Below are 19726 nucleotides of genomic sequence, written 5' to 3' on the forward strand. Positions count from 1 at the left end.
AGCAGGCACATGAATCATATAAAGGAATGGAACATTGGCTTCACGGAAATCACAATTCATAACCCATTCATTTTAAGCGGGTTTATTTTAAATGAGTTAACGCCTGCCTTAAATGGTAGACTCAGGACAGTCACACAAACAGGTTAAATCTTCATAGAATAATTACTACGGTCATTTTTAGACTGGACGCCGCACAGTGACTTTGCTGTCAGTGAAGAGAGACGAGAAAGACCAAAGTGCCGTTTGCCCCTCTCAGTGTGGCCCTGAAGGACTGTGTCCAGGCTGAAGTTCTGTTCCCACCGGACGATCCTCCCCCCAGATTGTCCTTTCTGAGCTCCAGTCAGGTGATGCTAAACACTCAGGAGGAAAAGACCAAAATCTGCAACAAGGTGTTTGAAACAAAGCTGATTTATTTAACAGATATCCAGAATATTAAACTCCAGCCCAGTTATCGGGGTTATTAACATCAGGAGAAACAAACCCCAACTGTCAGAATGAACATGGTTCAGTCCTGGATGGGATTAACAGCAGAATCCAACCCCTGCAGTCACTTTTGAACTCCCTGTTGTCTCAGCACGTGTGATGACTGAGTGAATCCCTTCCCACACACGGAATCATAGAATCAGAGAAAGCTACAGCACAGAAGGAAGCCATTCGGCCCATCGTGTCTGTGACGGCCGAAAAAGAGCTATCCAGCTTAATCCCACTTTCCAGGGCTTGGTCCGTCGCCCTGTAGGTTACGGCACTTCAAATGCACATCCATGCACTTTTGAAATGAGTTGAGGTTTTCTGCCTCGACCACCCTTTCAGACAGTGAGTTCCAGACCCCGACCACCCTGTCCGCTTCTGTGTATCCTCTAACTTTATCACTGCTATCCGGAGGTCGAGGAGACAACCATTCGCTCCTCTATGACATAAATCGTGAATTATACCCTGACCCCGACGAGCCCAGAAACAAGAACGTGTCCTTAAATTAAAGTGTTACAGACACATTCTATGAGAGGTCTGTCTGTGCGATGAAATGGTGTTTTTGAACAGTCATTCTGATATCGGTTTCCTCCTCAAACCTCAACAAATACCAATTCCAAAGTGTGACTTTGTCGCTGAATTCCACAAATTAGGTAAAAATAATAAATGACACAAAGCACTGTTGGGAGTTGAACCCAGGATCGCCTGTTTACAAGACAGATGCTTTAACCAACTAAACCACAGCACCAATTCACAGCACCTGTTCCCCACCTCGTCTCACTAATATCGATCAGTGACACGTTACTGTCTGTTCGAGGCACAGACCGTTTTATCTTTGTCTGTTTCCCTTGTCCGTTTCCCTGTGCATCCTGATACTGCCTGCATTTCTCGCTGTGTTTATCTTTGTGTATCCATCAGTGTGTTGATACACGGATGATTAAGTGTGCTTGTGTTTGTTACATTAAATAAATTCGGGGTTCAGACAATTCTCGCTCTGACATTGGAGAACTATTGAGCCGAACTTTACAGCGAAGTCTTGTTTATTGTGGTGCTGAAACGAAAAAACTGAAGAGGTCCAAAAAGGGAAAAGGAGCAAAAACTTGTGAGGGAAAATAACGACAACAATCAAGGTATTTACAGGTATATTAAGAGAAAGAAGGGTGACTAAGAGTAATGTGGGCCCCTTAAAGACAGATGGAGGTGATATTGTAATTGAAAATCAGGAAATGGCAGAGTTGCTAAATATTTACTTTGCATCGGTCTGCATAGAAAAGGATGAGGTGAACATAGCAGAGACACGAGGAAAACTGTAAATAAATCAAGGGGATTCAGTGTAAATAAAATCATGGCAATGGAGAAAATAATGAGATTGAAGATTGTCAAATCTCCAGGACCTGATGTTTACCATCCCAGGGGAATAAGAGGAATAGGTAAGGAACTTGTACATGCTTACTCATGATCGATCAAAACTCTCTTGATTCAGGAATTGTTGCTTTAATTGAAACATTGTCAATGTCACTCCATTATTTCGGATGGGTCGGAGAGATAAAGTTGGAAATTCTAGGCCTATCAGTCTGACGCCTGTTGTGGGGAAGTTACCAGTATCCGTTATTGGGGAAAGAATGACTGAGCACTTGGATAAATATGGAGTAATCAGAGAGAGCCAGCATGGATTTGTAAAGGGGAAGTCAAGTCTAACAAAGCTCGTTGAACTTTTTGAAGATGTAACTAACGTGCTCGATAATGGAGTGTCTCTGGGTGTGAGATGGACATTGACTTCCAAAGGCATCCAATAAGGGACCACATAACAGACTGTCAACAAAAATTAGAGTGCGTGGAATTTAAGGCAACCTATTGAAATGGGCAGGGAGTTGGTTAGAAGGTGGGAGGCAGAGGCCTGGGATAATAAGGGATGTACTCAAATTGGCCGGATGTGATTAGTTCTGGGGCATCAGCTTTTTCCGATATGTATAAATGACGGAGATGAAGGAATAGAGAGCCGAACACTCACGTTTGTCGCTGACATCGAGTTAGGAGGCGCAGTGAGTAGTGTAGATGGGAGCATAAAGTTACAAAGGGAAATTGAGAGATTCAGTGAGTTGGTAAAACTGTGTCAGATGGAGCTTACATAGAATTACATCGAATGTACATCACAGAAACAGGCAATTCGGCCCAACCAGACTATACCGGTGTTTATGCTGCAGACGAGCCTCCTCCAACCCCTCTTCATCTAACCCTATGAGCAAACTCTAATATTCCCTTCTCCTCTATGTGCTTATCCAGCTTCCCCGTAAATGCATCCATTCTATTCGCCTTAACTACTCCTTGTGGTGGTGAGTTGAACATTCTAACGCCTCTCTGGGGAAGTCTGTTTCTCTTGAATGCCAGATTGGATACATTAGTGACTGGATTATATTCATGGCCCCAATGTTTTGGAGTCCCCACTCCCACAAGAGCGAACGCCTTGTCTATGCCTCACCGATAAAGCCCTCACATAATCTTAAAGCCCGATATCAGGTCACCCTCAGCCTCCTCTTTTCTATACAGAAGAGCCCCAGCCTGTTCAAACTTTCAATATGGGGAAGTATAAGGTCATCTACTTTGGACGGAAGCAATATAGATCAGAGTGTTTTCTAAATGGTGAGAAGCTCGGAACTATGGAGGAGCAGAGAGATTTAGGGATCGAAGTACAGAAATCACTAAAAGCCAGTGGACTGCTGAAAAAATAATTTGAAAGTCTAATGTGATGTTGGCCTTTACCTCAAGGGAGCTGGAATTCAAAGACATGGAAATATGTTCCAGATAGAAAGCTCTGGTGAGACCCCATTTAAAGTATTGCATTCAGTTCTGGGCACACCCCTCAGGAAAGACATATTGGCCGTGGAGGGGATGCAGCGCAGTTTCACCAGAATGATACCGGGGCTAAAATGGTTACATTATGAGGGCAAGTTGCGTGGACAAGGTTTGTATTTCCTCGTGTATAGAGGATTAAGTGGTGATGTAATTCAGGTGTTGAAGGTGATTCAATGATCCAATGGTGGGTGTGTGAGTTGGTGCTGAATCGGTCCCCTTCAGTGAAGAGAGGGTCAGCGGGCGCCTGACAGACACGGCTCGGAACGGGACTCGCTTCTCTCCGGCGGCGGCGGCTGGTTTAGAGAGATCTCTCTGTCTGCTGCTGTTACTCCGCCTCCCGCACTCTGGGAGAACCGCGGAGCTCGGTCCTCATTTTTCTCTTATGGATCCGGCTCCATCCGTTTACTGTTGACGGGAGTGCGTCTGATACCAAGTCAGTCAGAAGCGGGTGCAAATCACAACATAGGCACAGGCCCAAGGACTGGGGACTGGTTTGATATTGGGTCCTTTTTAAAGGCTAGGCTGTAGAATGTTTGTATAATAATAATGATCAGAATTAACTTTGATACAATGAAGTTTTTTGCAGTTATTTCCCATTTCCACCCTCACCAGTTTTATACAGTAACAGGTAACAATGTTTGAGGGATGTGATGTCCAGTGTTGGTGGAATCAGTGTAATTTAACTTAATACATTGAAGAATCTCTTGTCTATCCCAGGCTCTTACCTTAGGTTCAGACCCTCACCTCGTTTAAAACTGGTCACTCACTGATATAAATAAACCAGTAACAATCCCGAAACCTCAGCGGGGATATTTGTTCCGATACTTAATGACGGTCCCAATTTCCACTGAAATTCTCAATCAGCAAATCCCAGAGGCTGTTTCGGGTTTGACAAACTGTGAAACAGATTGTTTTAAAAGCCGGAAAGAGGGAAAAACTGGTGGTTGATATGAAGTGTTATACATTATCTCTTTCTGTTTCAGATTTACAATTTCTCTTTGTGTGTACTGACAGGAGAGGCTATAACGGAGCCCAGTGACTGGGTAACGAGCTGCACTGAGTCATTGGCCTGTGTTACAGACCGGCTCGTTGGACCTGCTCATTTCGTGAACTCGCTGGTGTCTCAGCACGTGTGATGACTGAGTGAATCCCTTCCCACACACGGAGCAGGTGAACAGTCTCTCAACCAATGGGCATGCGTTGATGTGTCAGCAGTTCATTTCTGCTTTTAAAGCTCTTCTCACAGTCACTGCATGAAAAGGTCACTCAATGGTGTGAACAAGTTAATGTTTCAGAAGGTGGGATGATCGAGTGAATCTCTTCCCACACACGGAGCAGGTGAACAGTCTCTCCCCAGTGTGAGTGCGTCGATGTCTCAGTAGTTCGTTTCTGATTTTAAATCTCTTCCGACAGTCGGAACATTTAAAGGTCTCTCAGTGTGAACTCGCTGGTGTTTCAGCAGGGTCGATAACTGAGTGAATCCCTTCCCACACACTGAGCAGGTGAACGGCCTCTCCCCAGTGTGAACTCGGTGGTGTGTCAGCAGGGTCGATGACTGAGTGAATCCCTTCCCACACACTGAGCAGGTGAACAGCCTCTCCCCAGTGTGAACTCGCTGGTGTGACAGAAAGTGTGATGACCGAGTGAATCCCTTCCCACACACGGAGCAGGTGAACGGCCTCTCCGCAGTGTGAGTACGATGGTGTCTCAACAGTTCAATTTTGCTTTTAAACCTCTTCGCACAGTCAGAACATTTAAAAGGTCTCTCATCAGTGTGAACTCGCTGGTGTGTCAGCAGGGTGGATGACTGAGTGAATCTATTCCCACACACAGAGCAGGTGAACGGCCTCTCCCCAGTGTGGGTACGTTGGTGTGTCAGCAGATTCCTTTTGCATTTAAACCTCTTCTCACAGTCAGAACATTTAATAGGTCTCTCCCCAGAGTGAACTCGCTGGTGTGTCAGGAGGCCGGATGACTGAGTGAATCCCTTCCCACACACGGAGCAGGTGAACGGCCTCTCCCCAGTGTGATGGCGTCGATGAGTTTCCAGCTCTGAAGGGTAATTGAATCCCTTCCCACAGTCCCCACATTTCCACGGTTTCTCCGTGGTCCGGGTGTCCTTGTGTCTCTCCAGGTTGGACGATCAGTTGAAGCCTCGTCCACACACAGAACACGTGTACGCTTTCTCCCCGCAGTGAATGGTGCGGTGTTTTTTCTGGCTGTGTAACTGGTTAAAGCTCTTTCCACAGTCAGTGCACTGGAACACTCTCACTCGGGTGTGTGTGTGTCTCGGTGCTTTCCCACTCACACTGATGTTTGAAATCTTCTCCCACAGACAGAACAGACAAACATTTCTCCTTCCACATTCAAAGGCCGATGATATTCAGGTCCTGATGAATCGAGTGACTCTGTCAGATCTTGACGTGATCTTTGGTTTGAGTTTCCCTCTGGAAATCCTCCCCTGTAAAAGGAGTTTATAAAAGTTATCACTGTAGGTACAGGATAGAAATTCAGATCAGATAGCTCTACTTTCTGTGGAACATTATTTCCTCTCTCATTCCTCAAAGCTGTAAATCCCCGTCCCACACACTCTCCCTCCTCCCTGTGCTGAAATCCAAACCCATCGCATCATCTTTCAGTGGCCCGAAACCATGAATGAAAGGGTGAGAGAGAGAGTGTGAGGACAGCACTGGGCTCGGTGTGGAGAATGAAGTGGGGCAGGTGGAGCATGTTTCAGTGGGGCAGCAGTGATCATAATCTCATCAGGTTTAGAACAGTTATGGAAAAGGACAGGGGACAGTCAAATGTGAAAATTCTTAACTGGAGGAGGGCAAATTCCAGTGAGTTAAAAAGGGATCTTGTCCAGGTGGATTGGAATCAAAAATTGGCAGGCAGAACAGTAATTGAACAGTGGGAGGCCTTCAAGGAGGAGTTGGTTTGGGTACAGAGTAGACAGATTCCCACGAGGAGGAAAGGAACGGCATCCAAAGCAAGAGCTCCCTGGATGACTGAAGATATAGAGATCACCATTTCTCCATCATTTACAGACGCTCCCTGACCGTTCACCATTTCTCCTTCATTTACAGACGCTCCCCGACCGATCACCATTTCTCCATCATTTACAGACGCTCCCTGACCGATCACCATTTCTCCTTCATTTACAGACGCTCCCTGACCGATCCCCATTCCCCCTTCATTTCCCGGCGGGTAGTGAGGGGGGGATAATGTTCACTGTTTTATATTCGGGTCTGGGGCCGCACTCGGGGTTTGTAAAGCCTGAGCCTGGGCCTGAGCCCGGACCCGGGCCCCGGGGTTTATTGAGCCTCTTGCTCCGATCCTCTGACCTGCACCGAACGCGCTCCTCCCGCAGCCTCGACTGGCCGCGCATGCTCAGGACACACTGCGCGATAATGAGGCACTACTGCGCCTGCGCACTGGGCTCCACTGAATCAAATAGGGCACAATCTGAACCGCGCTGCATGCTGGGTGATGCAGCCGCCATTAATGATCTTAATATCAGGCCGAAAAACAAAGACATTGGAAGCAGGGAGAGTGAGTTTGGACCAAGGAAAATAAAATAAACTGAAACCCCAGCTCTTCGTGCCATTTGAACCGGCACAAACACACTGCGTCGATGCTCCCCCACTTTGGTGAACTCCAGAAAATATTTTTTACGGTAACCTTTATTAATTTCGTTTTATTAAATGTTGCAAGTGACGGGTTCAATTAATGTAAGGAATCTTACAACACCAGGTTATAGTCCAACAATTTTATTTTAAAATCACAAGCTTTCGGAGATTATCTCCTTCGCCAGGTGAGCAGTGAATGAGGTTCTCAAATCGCATATCTTGTATTCGGCTGGGACACCATCACACCAATCAAAGGTGTCGTTGGTGTTCAGACAGGTTCGCCACGGAAAACAGTAGGTCCCAGTATACTGAATACACATTGTGTCAAATTACACAGACAGAGAGAAAGAGACCCGAAAGGCAGAGAGAGAGAGAATATTAAAAACAGATAACTTTTTTTTCCCCTTGCTGGTGGGGTTACGTGTCGCATGACATGAACCCAAGATCCCGGTTGAGGCCGTCCTCATGGGTGCGGAACTTGGCTATCAATTTCTGCTCGACGATTTTGCGTCGTCGTGTGTCTCGAAGGCCGCCTTGGAGAACGCTCACCCGAAGATCGGTGGCTGAATGTCCTTGACTGCTAAAGTGTTCCCCGACTGGGAGGGAACCCTCCTGTCTGGCGATTGTTGTGCGGTGTCTGTTCATCCGTTGTCGCAGTGTCTGCATGGTCTCGCCAATGTACCATGCTCCGGGGCATCCTTTCCTGCAACGTATGAGGTAGACAACGTTGGCCGAGTCACAGGAGTATGAACCATGTACCTGGTGGGTGGTGTCCTCTCGTGTGATGGTGGTATCCGTGTCGATGATCTGGCATGTCTTGCAGAGTTTGCCGTGGCAGGGTTGTGTGGTGTCGTGGACGCTGTTCTCCAGTGTACTGGGACGTGCTGTTCACCGTGACTGGCCTGTTTGAACAACAACGACATCTTTTGATTGGTGTGATGCTGTCCCAGCCTAATAGAAGATATGCGATTTGAGAACCTTCCACTCATTCACCTGACGAAGGGGATAATCTCCGAAAGCTTGTGATTTTAAAATAAAATTGTTGGACTATAACCTGGTGTTGTACGATTCCTTACATTGGACTCTGCACGTCGGGAGGGAGAGGGAGAGAGAGAGAGGGGCCCATCAAACAGGTTGGAGGAGTGGATTCAATCTGCACTAAGGTCACTTCAATGAAGGCAGCCCTCCCTCTTCCTTTCACCTTGCTGCCCCGGGCACCGTTTCCCTGCTCCTGGGTCACTGCTGCTCCGAGTCTGGCCTTTGGTCGATGCCTGGGGTCACTCCCTCCCCCGAATCCCCATCCTGGATCCACTCTCGCTGAACGGCTCAGGTGAGAGCAGGGACATGGCAGGCCTTTCATGGGAGCGTCACTCTGTCCACAACTGACACCCTGTCCCTTCCTAACAGGTCAATCCCACCACCTAGAATCTTACAGCACAGGAGGCCTCTCGGCCCATCGTGCCTGTGCTGGCTCTTTGAAAGAGCTGTCCCATTAGTCCCACTCCCCTGCCCTTTCCCCATAGCCCTGCAAATTTTTCCTTTCAGTGTTTATCCAATTCCCTTTTGAAGGTTATTATTAAATCTGCTTCCACTGCCCTTTCAGGCAGCTCATTCCAGATCATAACTCGCTGCGTAAAATAAAACCCTCATCGCCATCTGGTTCTTTTGCCAATTACCTTAAATCTGTGTCCTCTGGTTACCAACCCTTCTGCCACTGGAAATAGTTTCTCCTTATTTAATCTATTAAAACTCTTCATAATTTTGAACACCTCTATTAAATCTCCCCGTAACCTTCTCTGCTCTAAAGAGAACAACCCCAGTTTCTCGACATAACTGAAGTCCCTCATCCCTGGTACCATTCTAGTAAATCTCCTCTGCACCCTCTCCAAGGCCTTGACATCCTTCCTAAAGTGTGGTGCCCAGAATTGGACACAATACTCCAGATGAGGCCCAACCAGTGTTTTATAAAGGTTTAGTATAACTTCCTTGCTTTCGTACTCTATGCCTCGATTAATAAAGCCCAGGATCCTGGATGCTTTTTTTCTTAAAACAGCCTTCTCAATTTGTCACCTTCAAAGATTTGTGTCTGTGCACTCCCCAGGTCTCTCTGTTCCTGCATTCCCTTTAAAATTGTACCATTTAGTTTATATTGCCTCTCCTCATTCTTCCTGCCAAAATGTATCACTTCACACTTCTCTGTTAAATTTCATCTGCCATGTGTCTGCCCATTCCACCAGTCTCTGTCCTCCTGAAGTCTGTTACTATCCTCCACATTGTTTACTACATTTCCGAGTTTCGTATCATCTGCAAAGTTTGAAATACCCTGAATACCCAAGTGCAAGTCATTAATATATATCAAAAAGAGCAGTGGTCCTAATACTGACCCCTGGGGAACACCACTGTATATTTCCCTCCAGTCTGAAAAACAACCGTTCACCACTACTCTCTGCTTTCTGTCCCTTAGCCAATTTTGTAACCATGCAGCCACTGTCCCTTTAATCCCAGGGGCTTCAAATGATCCCTTCTGTCTCTGGACCCCGTTTATACCGTCCTTCCCCAAAAACTTATTCCACAACTCTGCCCTCTGGTGTCGAAAGGTCCCAGCCCTCTGACTCCAACTCCCTGGTTTAGATGAGTGGAGGCCTCCAGCCCATGGAGCACCCCATCTAACGGCCCATGAAAGGACTCTGTGTTTTCCCTCCGCTGCCCGACTGAGAGTCTCCCCTCCGGGTGTTCCATCCTGCCCACACTCGCCCCAGTTTGTACACACGTTCCCTTATCCTGCAGTCAAACTTGGAATGAAAATATGCAGAATCTTATCTGCCTCGACAAGGCCCCCTTGTCAGAAGGTCATGGGTTCGAGCCCCACTCCAGAGACTCGAACACCTAATCCAGGCCGACACTCCCAGTGCAGTACTGAGGGAGTGCCGCACTGTCGGAGGTGCCGTCTTTCGGATGAGACGTTAAACTGAGTCCCTGCCTGCCCCTCTCAGGTGGACGTAAAAGATCCCACGGCCACGAATGGGAGAAGAGCAGAATTCTCCCCTGGGTGTTCTGGCCAATATTTATCCCTCAACCAATGCCACTAAAACACAGATTATCTGGTCATTATCACAACGCTGTTTGTGGGATCTTGCTGTGCGCAAGTTGGCCGCCCGTTTCCTAAATTGCAACAGTGACTACACTTCAAAATAGTACATTACTGGCTATAAAGTGATCTGGGACGTCCCGAGGTCGTGGAAGGGGCGAAATAAATGTACGTTTTTTTAAAAACGAAGTCCCTTTGACACTGGGGATCAGTCCTGCAGTCCTTTTAACCCCTGGCCCCTGGTACCCAAGCCCCAGACCACCCCTCTTTACTCCGAGGGCTAGTGGAGGGCAGTTGGGGCAAGGGATGCTTTGCCACAAAGTGCCTCAAGCAGAGCCCACTGCATCTTTCACAGGACGACTGGATAACCGTATGAAGCTGAGGGTCATGCTATTGGGGAGAGAAGGGGAGAGGGGCTTATGTCCCGGGAGGTGGAGGGAGCTAAAACCCACAAAGGGGTGAGTGACGCTGACTGAGGAACGAGACAGGGTCCCCGAGACCGAGAGCAGTAAGTGGAGAAGGGGCGGGTGTTGCAGACTGAAGCCTGTGCTGGGTGCTCCTACCATTGGTGTCCCTCATCTCTTCCTCTCGCTGCTTCATGTCGGCAAAGTCATTGACGATCGACTCTGACAGATCCTCCAATCGTCGCAGCTCCACCTCAAGTGGCTTCAGCTTCTCCGCCTTGGCGATCTGGGCAGGGAGAGAGAGAGAGCGAGATGGTCTGTAAGATCGGACAAAGATGTAGTAAATCCATTGTTGACTTGAGAGACCCACACTACAGAAAGGATATTGAAGCACTGGAGGCAGTGTGGGAAGGATTTACAAGGACGTTACCGGAATTGAGTGGATGCGGACGTGCCCGTCACGATAGATTGAGCAGGCTGGGGCTCTTTTCTCTGTAAAAGACTAAAAGGAGACCCGATAGAGATATTCAAAATTAGGATTGGTGAATGTGGAGAAACTGCTTCCACTAGTGGGGGAGACCAGAACAAGGGGGCCGAAATATAAGAGAGGCACGAAAAGATCAAGTAAAGAATTCAGGAGGAATTTCTTTGCAGAGAGTGGTGAGAATGTGGAACTCGCTGCGACACAGAGTGATTGAGGCGAATAGTATTTAAGGGGAGGCTTGATGCGTCTATGAGGGAGAAAGGAATAGAGGGATATGGGGGCAGAGTGGGAGGAGGCTCGTGTGGAGGATAAACACCAGCATGAAGCCACTGGGCCGAATGGCCTGTTTCTCTGCTGTAGATTCTACATTACCGCAGGGAAGGGGATATAAAGCACGGACACTCACATCTTCATAGTTCTTGGCTTCAACTCCATGTTTGGTGTTGAGAATAATCAGCTGGTCAGGAACTCGAAAATGGCCTGAGAACAAGAAAACACCAAGCTTAGGACCGGCCCCCACCGACACCCCGTGTGGGACCCGCGCCCCCGCCGACATTACTGGTCCATGGTCATGGAACTGCGCACTCCCACAGGGGCCCCTGAACCCCCAAACCCATGGGGACTCAGCACTCCCACACGGGCCCCAGAACCCCCAAACCCACGGGGACTCCGCACTCCCACACGGGCCCCTGAACCCCCAAACCCACGGGGACTCCGCACTCCCACACGGGCCCCTGAACCCCCAAACCCACGGGGACTCAGCACTCCCACACGGGCCCCAGAACCCCCAAACCCACGGGGACTCCGCACTCCCACACGGGCCCCTGAACCCCCAAACCCACGGGGACTCCGCACTCCCACACGGGCCCCTGAACCCCCAAACCCACAGGGACTCTGCACTCCCACACGGGTCCCTGAACCCCCAAACCCACAGGGACTCCGCACTCCGACACGGGACCCTGAACCCCCAAACCTACAGGGACTCCGCACTCCGACACGGGACCCTGAACCCCCTGGCTTCTGTGATGGTGGGGATACCGGGAGGAGGCCGAGATGGATCATCCACTCGGCACTTCTGGCTGAAGATGGTTGCAAACGCTTCAGCCTTGTCTTCTGCACTCACGTGCTGGACTCTGCCATCACTGAGGATGGGGATGTTTACAGAGCCTCCTCCTCCCGTTAGTTGTTTAATTGTCCACCACCATTCACGACTGGATGTGGCAGGACTGCAGAGCTTTGATCTGATCCGTTGGTTGTGGAATCGCTTAGCTCTGTCTATAGCATGTTGCTTCCACTGTTTACCATGCATGTAGTCCTGAGTTGTAGCTTCACCAGATTGGCACCTCATTTTTAGATACGTCTGGTGGTGCTCCTGGCATGCTCTTCTGCACTCTTCATTGAACCAGGGTTGATCCCCTGGCTTGTTGGTAATGCTGGAGTGAGGAAAATGTCGGGCCATGAGGTTACAGATTGTGCTGGAATACAATTCTGCTGCTGCTGCTGATGGCCCACAGCGCCTCATGGATGCCCAGTTTTGAGCTGCTAGATCTGTTCTGAATCTATCCCATTTAGCACGGTGGTCGTGCCACACAACACGTTGGATGGTGTCCTCAGTGCGAAGACGGGACTTCGTCTCCACGAGGACTGTGCGGTGGTCATGGACAGATGCATCTGTGACAGGTGGATTGGTGAGGGCAAAGTCAAGTCGGTTTTTCCCTTGTGTTGGTTTACTCATCACCTGCCGCAGGCCCAGTCTGGCAGCTATGTTGCTAACAGTCCTTTTATACTTGTTTTAACTGTATGATTCACTTGTTTTATTCCTTATGCTATCTGCACTTGTGTATAGAACTCTTATTTGGGCAACAGACCTACCAGACCACATCTAGAATATACTGTGTGCAGTTTTGGTCTCCTTATTTAAGGAAGGACATAATTGCTTTGGAGGCGGTTCAGAGAAGGTTCACTCGACTGATTCCTGGGATGAGGGGGTTATCTTATGAGGAATGGTTGGACAAGTTGGGCCTGTACACACTGGAGTTTAGAAGAATGAGAGGTGATCTTATTGAAACATATAAGATCGTGAGGAGACTAGAAGGGGCAGATGCTGAGAGGATGTTTCCCCTTGTGGGAGAGACAAGAACTCGGGGACCACAGTTTAAAAATAAATGGTCTCCCATTTAAGACGGAGATGAGGAGAAACTTTTTCTCTCAGAGGGTGGTGAGTCTGTGGAACTCCCTTCCCCAGAGAGCGGTGGAGGCAGGGTCAGTGAATATTTTTAAGGCTGAGTTAGATCGATTCCTGATTAACAGGGGAGTCAAAGGTTTCATTCGATAGACGGGAAAGTAGGGTTGAGGTCACAATCGGATCAGCCATGATCTTATCAAATGGCAGAGGGGCCGAATGGCCTCCTCCTGCTCTTAATTCGTAGGTTCTGATGCTGTTTTTCTCATTTCTTAAAAATATCACACTTGTTTTTCATCACTGCTGTATTATTTTTTAATCAGTTATTTTATTATTTCCTGTATTTTTTTGATGAACCTGAAGTATTTATATTACCTGTGACACAATTTGTGACCTGGACTTTGCTCTCATCCCTTTTTCTTATCAGTGAGCTATTTTCCCTTTTATTATTATTTCTGCCCGAGCCCTCCCCGTACCCCAGGACCCCCCCCTCGGACTCACTCACCCGGGGGCAGGCGGCTCTCGAAGCAGATCTCGAACATGTCGTAGTCGTCAGTGGTGAAGGCGATTTTGCCCTTCGTCGCCTCCTCCTTAGAGTACAGGATGTGGCCGGAGGAGTCCGTCACCTGGGGGAGGGGAAACAGAGAGGTTACACCCTGGCTCCAGCCCGGAACTGTCCCCCACAGCTCCCTCCCCACACCACCCTCCCAATGGTGGAAAGGTACAAAAAGATCATTAAAAAGGATAATGGAACGTTGGCCTTTATCTCGAGGGCTGGAATACAAAGAGGTGGAAGTTATATTACAGCTGGACAGAGCTCTGGTCAGACCCCATCTGGAGACACTGCGTCCAGTTCTGGGCACCGTCCCCTCAGGAAGGACATATCGGCCTCGGAGGGGGTGCAGTGCAGATTCACCAGAATAACACCGGGGCTAAAAGGGTTAAATTACGAGGACAGGTTGCAGAGACGAGGCTTGTATTCCCTCGAGTGTAGAAGATTAAGGGGTGATCGAATCGAGGGGTTTAAGATGATTAAAGGATTTGATGGGGTCGATAGAGAGAAACTATTTCCTCTGGTGGGGGGAGTCCAGAACAAGGGGGAATAATCTTAAAATTAGAGCCCGGCCGTTCAGGGGTGATGTCAGGAAGCATTTCCTCACACAAAGGGGAGTGGGAATCTGGAACTCTCTCCCCCGGAAAAGGGGGAGGCCGGGGGTCAATTGAAAATTTCAAAACTGAGATTGATGGATTTTTGTTGGGTGAGGGGATTAAAGGGAATGGAACCAAGGGGGGAAATGGAGTGAAATACAAATCAGACATGGTCGGACTGAATGGGGGGACAAGGTCGGACTGAATGGGGGGACATGGTCGGACTGAATGGGGGAACATGATCGGACTGAATGGGGAACATGGTCGGACTGAATGGGGAACAAGCTCCTCCCCCCCCTCCCCCTCTCTCTCCCGCCTTGAGGTGGGGGCGGGCGGCCGGCTGTTCGCTCAGCTCGGACTCTCCGCTCACCAGCCTGTCCTTGTGGATCTCCTCCCGCAGACACTTCCTGGCGTTGGACGGCAGCTGGTTCAGGGCGGCGAGGAAGGAGGTAAGGGCCTGAGGCCGGGGACTGGGAGTCGGGGAGGGCCTGAGGCCGGGGACTGGGAGTCGGGGAGGGGCCTGAGGCCGGGGACTGGGAGTCGGGGAGGGCCTGAGGCCGGGGACTGGGAGTCGGGGAGGGCCTGAGGCCGGGGACTGGGAGTCGGGGAGGGCCTGAGGCCGGGGACTGGGAGTCGGGGAGGGCCTGAGGCCGGGGACTGGGAGTCGGGGAGGGCCTGAGGCCGGGGACTGGGAGTCGGGGAGGGCCTGAGGCCGGGGACTGGGAGTCGGGGAGGGCCTGAGGCCGGGGACTGGGAGTCGGGGAGGGCCTGAGGCCGGGGACTGGGAGTCGGGGAGGGCCTGAGGCCGGGGACTGGGAGTCGGGGAGGGCCTGAGGCCGGGGACTGGGAGGGGCCTGAGGCCGGGGACTGGGAGGGGCCTGAGGCCGGGGACTGGGAGGGGCCTGAGGCCGGGGACTGGGAGGGGCCTGAGGCCGGGGACTGGGAGTCGGGCCTGAGGCCGGGGACTGGGAGTCGGGGAGGGGCCTGAGGCCGGGGACTGGGAGTCGGGGAGGTCCTGAGGCCGGGGACTGGGAGTCGGGGAGGTCCTGAGGCCGGGGACTGGGAGTCGGGGAGGGCCTGAGGCCGGGGACTGGGAGTCGGGGAGGGCCTGAGGCCGGGGACTGGGAGTCGGGGAGGGCCTGAGGCCGGGGACTGGGAGTCGGGGAGGGCCTGAGGCCGGGGACTGGGAGTCGGGGAGGGGCCTGAGGCCGGGGACTGGGAGTCGGGGAGGGGCCTGAGGCCGGGGACTGGGAGTCGGGCCTGAGGCCGCTCTCGGGTCGCTCGGTTCCGGCGCGGTTTCCAGGGGCAACGGATTCCGGGCCCAGGCCCAGCGACCGTTACTATGGGCGGCCTGGTATTATGGGATGGAGGGAGAGGCCTGTCCCCAACTTTAGTTCTTTCAATGTGGACGCCGGGCAGGGTGGGATGTGTCGGAGGTCCCCGGGGTGTTTGGGTCACGAGGGGAGGGGGGAGACAGGCTGAGGGTGGGGGGGACTCGGTTTGGGGTGAGGGAAGAGGGGGAGACAGGCTGAGGGTGGGGGGGACTCGGTTTGGGGTGAGGGAAGAGGGGGAGACAGGCTGAGGGTGGGGGGGGAGACAGGCTGAGGGTGGGGGGGGGAGACAGGCTGAGGGTGGGGGGGACTCGGTTTGGGGTGAGGGAAGAGGGGGAGACAGGCTGAGGGTGGGGGGGACTCGGTTTGGGGTGAGGGAAGAGGGGGAGACAGGCTGAGGGTGGGGGGGACTCGGTTTGGGGTGAGGGAAGAGGGGGAGACAGGCTGAGGGTGGGGGGACTCGGTTTGGGGTGAGGGAAGAGGGGGAGACAGGCTGAGGGTGGGGGGGACTCGGTTTGGGGTGAGGGAAGAGGGGGAGACAGGCTGAGGGTGGGGGGGACTCGGTTTGGGGTGAGGGAAGAGGGGGAGACAGGCTGAGGGTGGGGGGGACTCGGTTTGGGGTGAGGGAAGAGGGGGAGACAGGCTGAGGGTGGGGGGGACTCGGTTTGGGGTGAGGGAAGAGGGGGGGACAGGCTGAGGGTGGGGGGGACTCGGTTTGGGGTGAGGGAAGAGGGGGAGACAGGCTGAGGGTGGGGGGGGGAGACAGGCTGAGGGTGGGGGGGAGACAGGCTGAGGGTGGGGGGGGAGACAGGCTGAGGGTGGGGGGTGAGACAGGCTGAGGGTGGGGGGGGAGACAGGCTGAGGGTGGGGGGGGAGACAGGCTGAGGGTGGGGGGGGAGACAGGCTGAGGGTGGGGGGGGAGACAGGCTGAGGGTGGGGGGGGAGACAGGCTGAGGGTGGGGGGGGAGACAGGCTGAGGGTGGGGGGGGAGACAGGCTGAGGGTGGGGGGGGAGACAGGCTGAGGGTGGGGGGGGAGACAGGCTGAGGGTGGGGGGGGAGACAGGCTGAGGGTGGGGGGGGAGACAGGCTGAGGGTGGGGGGGGAGACAGGCTGAGGGTGGGGGGGGAGACAGGCTGAGGGTGGGGGGGGAGACAGGCTGAGGGTGGGGGGGAGACAGGCTGAGGGTGGGGGGGGGAGACAGGCTGAGGGTGGGGGGGAGACAGGCTGAGGGTGGGGGGGGAGACAGGCTGAGGGTGGGGGGGGAGGACAGGCTGAGGGTGGGGGGGGAGACAGGCTGAGGGTGGGGGGGGAGACAGGCTGAGGGTGGGGGGAGACAGGCTGAGTGTGGGGGGGACTCGGTTTGGGGGTGAGGGAAGAGGGGGAGACAGGCTGAGGGTGGGGGGACTCGGTTTGGGGTGAGGGTGGGGGGGGGAGACAGGCTGAGGGTGGGGGGGGAGACAGGCTGAGGGTGGGGGGGGAGACAGGCTGAGGGTGGGGGGGGAGACAGGCTGAGGGTGGGGGGGGAGACAGGCTGAGGGTGGGGGGGGAGACAGGCTGAGGGTGGGGGGGGGAGACAGGCTGAGGGTGGGGGGGGAGACAGGGCTGAGGGTGGGGGGGGGAGACAGGCTGAGGGTGGGGGGGGAGACAGGCTGAGGGTGGGGGGGGAGACAGGCTGAGGGTGGGGGGGGAGACGAGCTGAGGGTGGGGGGGGAGACAGGCTGAGGGTGGGGGGGGAGACAGGCTGAGGGTGGGGGGGGAGACAGGCTGAGGGTGGGGGGGAGACAGGCTGAGGGTGGGGGGGGGAGACAGGCTGAGGGTGGGGGGGGAGACAGGCTGAGGGTGGGGGGGAGACAGGCTGAGGGTGGGGGGGGACTCGGTTTGGGTGAGGGAAGAGGGGGAGACAGGCTGAGGGTGGGGGGGACTCGGTTTGGGGTGAGGGAAGAGGGGGAGACAGGCTGAGGGTGGGGGGGACTCGGTTTGGGGTGAGGGAAGAGGGGGAGACAGGCTGAGGGTGGGGGGACTCGGTTTGGGGTGAGGGAAGAGGGGGAGACAGGCTGAGGGTGGGGGGGACTCGGTTTGGGGTGAGGGGAGGGGGAGACAGGCTGAGGGTGGGGGGGACTCGGTTTGGGTGAGGGAGAGGGGGAGACAGGCTGAGGGTGGGGGGGACTCGGTTTGGGGGTGAGGGAAGAGGGGGAGACAGGCTGAGGGTGGGCGGGGGACTCGGTTTGGAGGGGAGGGAAGAGGGGGAGACAGGCTGAGGGTGGGGGGGGACTCGGTTTGGGGGGAGGGAAGAGGGGGAGACAGGCTGAGGGAGGGGGCGGACTCGGTTTGGGGTGAGGAAGAGGGGGAGACAGGCTGAGGGTGGGGGGACTCGGTTTGGGGTGAGGGAAGAGGGGGAGACGGGGTGAGGGAGGGGGACTCGGTTTGGGGTGAGGGAAGAGGGGGGAGACAGGCTGAGGGTGGGGGGGACTCGGTTTGGGGTGAGGGAAGAGGGGGAGACAGGCTGAGGGTGGGGGGGACTCGGTTTGGGGTGAGGGAAGAGGGGGAGACAGGCTGAGGGTGGGGGGGACTCGGTTTGGGGTGAGGGAAGAGGGGGAGACAGGCTGAGGGTGGGGGGGGACTCGGTTTGGGGTGAGGGAAGAGGGGGAGACAGGCTGAGGGGTGGAGGGGACTCGGTTTGGGGTGAGGGAAGAGGGGAGACAGGCTGAGGGTGGGGGGACTCGGTTTGAGGTGAGGGAAGAGGGGGAGACAGGCTGAGGGTGGGGGGGGACTCGGTTTGGGGTGAGGGAAGAGGGGGAGACAGGCTGTGAGGGTTTCAAATCAGTAAAATAGGTCCTTGAAATGTGGCTCATTCCAGCAGACAGGTCTCCTGGTCAAACCAGTCCTGCCCTGGGCTGTCCCTGGATTAACATGAGAATGGACAGGTCCCTGAGGGAGACACATTGAGATTCAGTCTAATATCTCAAAGGCTGAAGCAGGGAGCTCCCCGGGGGGAGGGGATGGCCGTGTGTCTCGTCCCAAACCCTCCCCAGGGGCGGGGACAATCTCTCAGTCTGCCGGGGTCCTCCAGCCTGTCCTGAGTGTATTTCTCTCTCTGTCTCTCTCCCAACTTTTCTCTCTCTTCAGATTCTCTTGTTTGTAACGGGATTTGTGTTTCAGTGTTGGTGCTGAGGGATTGTTGGTGTAACTGGGAGAGGGAGTGAGTGGAGGGAGGGGGGAGAGAGAGGGGGAGTGGGAGGAGAGGAAGCTCTGGGCTCTTGCTGTGCCTTTTTAATCCCTTGCTTTTGTGTTGTAATCAATTCCCTCTCTCCCTCAGGAAACTTTTCGATGAAATGCTGCAAGGAGATGATCCAGGAAAGAGACATTTTGTGAGAAGGAGGAGGATGAGGGGGAATCCTGGGCCAAGAATCGTTCTCTCCGCTGGGGACTGACTGACTGGAGACCTTCACCGCAGCCTGGACCCGATGGGGGCCACGTGAGTCATGTCTGGGTTTACTCTGGGGTCACTGGGACATTCTGGGGATCACTGGGACATTCTGGGACACTGGGGGATCACTGGGACATTCTGGGGACACTGGGGGATCACTGGGACATTCTGGGGACACTGGGGGTTCACTGGGACATTGTGCAGGAGCTGACACTGAGACACACACTGACCGTCTGACAGTGCAGCGCTCCCTCAGTACCGACCGTCCAACTGAATATCACCATCTGTTCACTGCAAGTGCAACTTTTCAGAAATAACACAAAGTGGATCAAACTATTCTTCAGAGGCTGACAATGTGACATATCTCGGGTCTTAATTGAAATTAAAAGCTCTTTCAGGGAGCGTCCTGCAGCACGCAGAGGGCCCAAATGTGAAAACAGCCTCCAAATGTTTTCTTAGTTTGAAGTTTAATTTTTGAAAAGGTCACTGACAACTCAGAAAGAAATCGTGTTAATTCTCAAGCCATTTTGGGCCCCCATGTGAAATTGTATTGTAATGGAACCACACAGACACATGGGGAAGCTCGGGTGCAAACTGATTGGAATTTGAGATTTTAATCCCATATTCATTTGTGGCACAGCTCAGCTCAATTCAAACCCAATGTCTGTGCAAGGGACACGTGTCTCCTGACTGTACAGTCTGTGTGTGTG

The 19726-nt window shown here is 53.1% G+C and overlaps 2 protein-coding genes across 2 annotated transcripts in view; one reads left to right on the forward strand and one right to left on the reverse strand.

The window, feature by feature from the left end:
• LOC137312007 (zinc finger protein 585A-like) overlaps positions 1–19022 on the forward strand; it is a 237209-nt gene extending 218187 nt beyond the window's left edge. The window contains exon 3 of the transcript XR_010960642.1: positions 18906–19022. The gene's annotated coding sequence lies outside the window, so the exon portion shown is untranslated. The remainder of the gene's footprint in view (positions 1–18905) is intronic.
• LOC137312005 (uncharacterized) lies at positions 393–15608 on the reverse strand (the record flags this gene model as incomplete). The annotated part of the gene is made up of 5 exons (XM_067978811.1): positions 393–5782; positions 10602–10728; positions 11333–11406; positions 13614–13734; positions 14628–15608. Coding segments are annotated over 5 exons (1353 nt in total), but the record flags the coding sequence as incomplete, so codon positions are not given.
• Positions 19023–19726: the final 704 nt, after the last annotated feature.

This window comes from Heptranchias perlo, unplaced genomic scaffold, assembly GCF_035084215.1.
Source record: "Heptranchias perlo isolate sHepPer1 unplaced genomic scaffold, sHepPer1.hap1 HAP1_SCAFFOLD_391, whole genome shotgun sequence".
NCBI classification, from domain to species: domain Eukaryota; kingdom Metazoa; phylum Chordata; class Chondrichthyes; order Hexanchiformes; family Hexanchidae; genus Heptranchias; species Heptranchias perlo.